Here is a 6,000-nt window from a genome sequence, read left to right as displayed (position 1 = left end):
TGAAGAGACATCTTACAGCAAACTCGAATCAGCAAATACAAGAACGTATCTCGGTAGGACCTCCAATTGATGGTATATAATTTATACCATATAATGGAGACCAGTCTTGGATTCTAGTCAGTCATGATCCAGGTTTTAATCTTATACAATGGCTGCCACCAAGGGAGACAAAGCCTGAAGGTCCACTCATAGCTTCACCTTAGACTCATCTGACTTATTCCTTCAGGGATCTGCTCTTAAAAAGCTGAGTTTAGGGGTGTTACCGTCTATTCAAATAAGCCATGGGTGCTTTGTATCGACCTGGGGGGGAAGGTAAGACCAATGTCGCACCTCACTCCCCTGGTCAAAATCAAGTATATTCACCCAGGAACTGTTTACATGCTAGTTAAATCCAAATAAAAGTAACAATTATAACTAGGTATAAGATCATTGAATTATTGACTATGGCATATTCTGATTAACTATACCTGTCCCTTCACATGCAGCACCTTGCCCTTGACCTTTGCCTGCAAATGCAAAAACATTGTTCCCCATCACCTTATCCACTCAGTAAATTTACGCATATTGGCAGCCAAACTCACTTTGTTTCTTTATTCCCCTCCTAGTCTTCACTGTGGGATGCTGTTGTTTCTCCACCCGATCTACTTGTAGAAACCCTTGACCCACATGTACCCATCCCCACCATACTGTCATATACTTATTCTACCCCATATTCTATGCTAGCATTTTCCTGCAATGTATATAATTGCCACCATTGACATGTTTTTCTGTTCCTACTCTATCTACCATTGTAACAGTAACCCTATGGGCACACTGTATACCCATTGAGCTGTTTTGTAGAATTTATGTACCATATGATGTTTGTAAGTATTATGTACATTTACCACATGTATGCAGTGTACATTTACCACTTGTTGTTTCCCCTCCCACCCCTTCACCTCTTCTGCCACACTACCCCACCCCTTTTCCATCTCTACCCAGCCGGCCTCAAGGGGCCGCCCTTACTGTATGTGCTTAAGGTTCTGCTTAAGGTTTCTTCCAGATTAACAGGGAGTTTTGTTTTATTGCCCCTGTTGCCATTGTGCTTGCTCTATGGAGGGTTCAGGCACTGGGCTTTATGAAGCGCCTTGAGACAATTTTATTGTCTTGGCGCTATATAAGTAAAATTTAATTTAACTGAGTCCGTAATATCCTTGTATTTTCATCTGAAAAAAAGATGTTTCAGGATATTTTGGAGGAAAAAGATTACAAATGGACTGAGATTTAAACGGACTGGGTTTTTTTTTCCTTTGTTTTCTTTGTTTGGTCTGTTCTTTAGTGTTGAATAACTATAAACATTTTTGATGTGCATACTTTATAAAAATAAGTCTGAAGCTTCTATGAAAAGACTATTAGCACTCAAGCAGAAGCTGGCATATGCTGTAGGCTAGACAGACATCTTCACTAGCTAACACAAATTACACCAGCATTTCCAGGTATTTGAATTAATGTCAAAATGTATTTATGATTATGCAAAATATAACTTTATTAAGAAAATAGGAGAGTTCAGTGCTTAGCCTCTGGTTGATATATTGAGACATCACTGTGGTGATTCTTCTCTGTCTTCTCTGAGCCCCCTGTGGTACATCAGGGCTCAATGTTCCGGGACAACTGACTGAGCTTCCGTTGGTCATCAATGACTTTGAGGTTTCTGATATAGAGGCATATGATTTGAGCTCCCTCCACTGACAGTGACTGGTCAGAAACTAGATGAAGTAGAACAAGAGATGTAGGGTTAAAGAAGTAGATGGAGAGATGGTTGTTTGTAGTTATGATTATGAAGTCAGTGGTGAAAGTGTACATCAGATGTATTGTGGTAAGTGAAAGCTGTGCATGTATGCTTACATGTGAGTTTCTGTTTGAGAGGGCTCTTCAGGAACATTTTGTCCATGAGGTTATTTTGGGGTGAAATTGGCACTGCAGAGGGAAAGATGGCAAACGCTCAGCGTATTTGCTTGTTTCTTTATTTGTTTGTATGATTTTGATGTACAGCTCTGCAGACATCAGAAGTTAGATCTAGTGTTGACGTCACAGTATTGTGATGGTAAGAAAAGTAAATATGGCTATGCTTACAGTAGGGCTGATTCCTACAGTCTTTCACTGTTCTTAGGTTTTTGGCAATCATGCTCTGTGAAGGTTGAAAACAGTGGAAATAATCATCAAAAAATAAGAATGAACATTGAACTAAAACATAACAGACATGAAACATGGATATGTAGCATGACTCAAACTCAAACATTGAGCCTTTACAAATTATTTACCACTCACCATTTTTTCAAAGTTTACCAGGCCATTTCGGTAACTCTTATTGCCTTCATGGATGAAAGTCAGGTCTGTTAACAGGAGACAAATGTGGATGAGTAAGGGCTGTAGTCAATGTGATATATGGAACATGGCTGTTCATTTAATAAAATGCATTAGCCATGTCAGTATTACCTTTTAAAATGAGAGGGAGATAGGGAATATAAGGTGGGCTCAGTTTGGCAACCACCTGTCTCATAGCCTCATGGTTACTGAAAGGATCCTGAGTACAAGGACATGAAATTTACTTCAGTAAAAAATGAAAAATAAAGCATTTACATAATACCACTCTAAAGCAAAGATTCAGAAATCGTAGGTAAGCACAAACATGAACTAAAATGTACTACTAGCAGTTTAGCCTAATTTAGAAATAGCCTACAAGTTAAGGACAAATTATACGTATGTAGTTTAAACAAAATGGTATCTCATCACTGAACTTTCCCTCTGTATCATATATTTGTAGAGAAATTTAGATGAACTCACCAGCATGTGCTCATATCTTCTGAATCTCTTCTTCATTTTGTTTGGCACTTTCTGTGAGGCAAAATTGAATGTTGAATGTTGAATGTGTTTGTCACAGCAATGCAGTTTGTGCATGAATAGTTGAATTAAATGATTAATCTTTAACTTTGAGTGAATTAAACTCTGATACTCTTCATACCTTCCAGGTTTTATGGAGTCTTGATACAGCACTATTTGTCAGGCCATACATCACAGCAGTGAATGAGTTCATGTTATGGTGACTATATAGGCTGGGGAGAGGAGAAACCAAAGTCACTCATCTACTCCAATATAAGGCAACTACTACAACTACATTTTAAAACATCTCATGAAGTTAGTAAAGCTAGTATCAATCTTAAAATGCTGTTCATTTCTTCACTGCTGCACATGACGACCATGGTTTTGCTAGCTGCGTAGCCAATGACATTAATCTGGATGGGGCATGATGTTGTACATGTTGTGATGTGTCACACTCACATCGTGGCGATTGTAATGAATTTCTTCAGCAGACGGGCTCGCTTGGCCTGGTCTGCACACAGGCAGAGTTCTGTTGCCACCCAGTAGGCCACTTCATTAAATCGTTGTATGAAGCGCTCCAAGTTGGCAGTTGGGCTGTTTGGGAATTTCTTTTTTCCCAAAACATAATAGAGCAACTCCGTCTGGTTGGATGAATGGGGTAGTGGGGTATGGATAAGGGAGAGGTGAGAAGAAACTAAAAGTAGGAAAAAACCCTACAAGCCTGTCATAAGGTGTGATGGTGACTAGATGGTACTTCATTAAATTCAGATTTGGTAAGTAAAAGCAGTTATTCTTAGCAAGTAAAAGTTAAGAAAGTGAGGGATGTAGCGTTAAAGAGCACTACTCTTGAAACAAGGATACAGTTTAAAATATTTTCTGAAGAACAGTACAGATATAAAAATTAGGTTGAGTCAGAATTTTACCATTCTACATTTACTGTTTGGCATCGTGTAAAATTTTGCCAATTGTTTTTGCCAGCGAAGTAGACGGTAACAGTAACACATAGAAACAAAATCAACCTAATATAGTTCTTCTCACACTGGATTCTTTCCCTCCCCTCCCTAAGCCTCTATAGTTCCTCTACTGTTCCCACCTCATGCATGGCATTGAAGAGTTCCCAGTCATAGCTGGTGAGCTGAGCTGCAATGATCTTGGAGCTCATGTTCTCCAGTGCGTAAATGGTGTTCATGTCTGGGCCAAGCTGTTCCTGCAGGGGTGTCTGTGAGGACCACACACATGTTAGGACTATTGTCTTCAGAGAACTATCTTAGAAAACACATTGTTATTTCATGCGGTTCTCCACAAAGGTTGAAAAGTGAATGGAGGCAATGTATTCAGTCACCCTTCCACAGGATGGTAGGTCTTATCAGAAGTAATGTGGTAGCAGGCAATTACGCCCAATCTCCAGGCAAAAAGAAATAAGCTCTGAAAGGCTTGTGCCATCACTGTGAATTCTCATTGGCATGAAAATCAAGCTCTGACCTCAGAGTTCAGATCTCACGGTGTGATTTCAGATAGTGTAGCTATATAAATTAGTTTAGTTTCATAGCGCACTCACCAACTTATCTGCCTGATCAGCAGTGCAGAGAAAAATTCTCTCATTTAGGCCCAGAAAGGAGGAGGTGGCCCTGGCATCCATCTTAAGCTGCTCCCTCACTGGGATGAGACAGAGCACAGGCATTTAAAGACTCAGTGACTAACAAAGCATTACAAGAGATAGGTCTGTCCAACACTACTGGTGTAAATACTAGGACCTAAAATTTCCCATCCACTGAGTGTTCAGTGTGTTGAATGTGAAGTTTTACCACCACCATGACTATTGTCAATTTTACACATAAACATGGTCAATGAAGGTCTGTAAGAACCTTTTACCAAAGGTGTCTAATTACTACATCAGATGGGATGTTGGGGCAGCCCAACTCTTCCCACTAAAGTTTAGTGTCAGGTCATACTTCATACCTCCAGAGGACTTCACTTTCACAAGGATGTGGTCTCGGGCTGGAATTTTCATGGCCGCCATCACATCCTCAACAGAGGCATTAAGGGGCATCCTCAGAGACACAAAGCTGTGGTCATGTCGGAAGACCTTTTGCAATACTACAAAGGAGAAGGTCTGAGATGGTTATCTGAGTCCATTTCATTCATTAACTTTATCATGTGATGAGAGCAACAGACTTGATGCCATTGTGCAGTACAACTCATGTCTGATCACGTGTGTATACAGAGTGGGATTTTAATCAGTAGGTTCAGTATTCATGACTATGCTTCATTATACTATCAAACAAATGCTAGGGTCACACCTTTGTCCTTCACCCTGATTGGCTGGCTCATTCGGACCAGGGACTGATCAAGTTGATGGCATCCCTGGAAGAGATGATCAAATATGTATGTGGATGTCACTAAATATTTTATATAAAAATAATAAATAATTTCAGAACTTTGCTCAATAGAGTGAGAATTAAAACAGTTGCTGCAACATGAAAGTGTGAAAGACTCCATTCATGTGTCTCAAAAGTAGTTTAATTAACCAGAATATGGTGAATATTCCACTTACCCTAATTGAGGGCTGATGTCCATTGTCCAGCCTGGAAAACCATTTAAAACATGAATACTATTATGAGAATGTTACAGAACAAGATTACATCTCTGTCAGGAGCTAAGGTTTCCAAGTGTGTGTGTGTGTGTGTCTGTGTATTACTCACAATAGGTGTCTCCTTGCTCCAATGTATCTCCTCAGCATGCTTAGATGTGCATGGCCCTTCGCCTGTTTTGCCAGCTTCTGTTTTAAGAATGCACCGAAACACATGATACAAAGGACAAGCACAGAAGTTGCAACAGTATATGCAACTTGTTAGGTAAGTCATCTCTTGATTGTCAAACATCATTACCTCCAGGAAGCGAACCACTGCAGGGTTATCCATCAGGAGCAGGCCATATAGCGCCACCCACTGGACAACCAGGTTTATTATTTTATCCTTGGTCTTCAGGGTGGAGGCTGATGTCTCAGCATGGAAAGTGAAATGATCGTTAAGGAAATTAAAGTGCAAAGCCAAATTATCGTTAAACCTTACAGTGAAGGAAACAGCATAGCATCTCTAAAAAACACCATTGCTTAAATGTCACTATAAAAGATCCATATCA

At 39.8% G+C, this 6,000-nt stretch overlaps 1 protein-coding gene across 1 annotated transcript; it reads right to left on the bottom strand.

The window, feature by feature from the left end:
• Positions 1-1,507: 1,507 nt before the first annotated feature.
• LOC105906815 (rap guanine nucleotide exchange factor 3-like) lies at positions 1,508-5,684 on the bottom strand. Its single transcript, XM_031565526.1, has 14 exons — positions 5,562-5,684; positions 5,414-5,444; positions 5,160-5,223; positions 4,819-4,956; positions 4,418-4,515; positions 3,953-4,078; positions 3,319-3,500; positions 3,002-3,092; positions 2,824-2,874; positions 2,476-2,563; positions 2,308-2,372; positions 2,113-2,167; positions 1,885-1,956; positions 1,508-1,745 (listed from the first exon to the last, which is right to left on the bottom strand). The coding sequence occupies exons 1-14, from the start codon at positions 5,663-5,665 to the stop codon at positions 1,627-1,629; spliced, it is 1,284 nt and encodes a 427-aa protein (XP_031421386.1). The 5' UTR covers positions 5,666-5,684; the 3' UTR covers positions 1,508-1,626.
• Positions 5,685-6,000: the final 316 nt, after the last annotated feature.

The sequence above is a fragment of the Clupea harengus genome, chromosome 4 (genome assembly GCF_900700415.2).
Source record: "Clupea harengus chromosome 4, Ch_v2.0.2, whole genome shotgun sequence".
NCBI classification, from domain to species: domain Eukaryota; kingdom Metazoa; phylum Chordata; class Actinopteri; order Clupeiformes; family Clupeidae; genus Clupea; species Clupea harengus.
This window is presented reverse-complemented; position numbering and strand designations above follow the sequence as displayed.

Bases quoted from the DNA above. Each gene is read 5' to 3' on its own strand.
- LOC105906815 (XM_031565526.1), bottom strand. From the start codon at position 5,665: ATGTGTTTCGGTGCATTCTTAAAACAGAAGCTGGCAAAACAGGCGAAG. The intron at 4,516-4,818 runs GTATGAAGTATG...GTCTCATCCCAG, and splicing joins GAAAGTGAAGTCCTCTGGAG to TGAGGGAGCAGCTTAAGATG. The intron at 2,564-2,823 runs GTGAGTTCATCT...CCTTGTACTCAG, and splicing joins GAAGATATGAGCACATGCTG to GATCCTTTCAGTAACCATGA.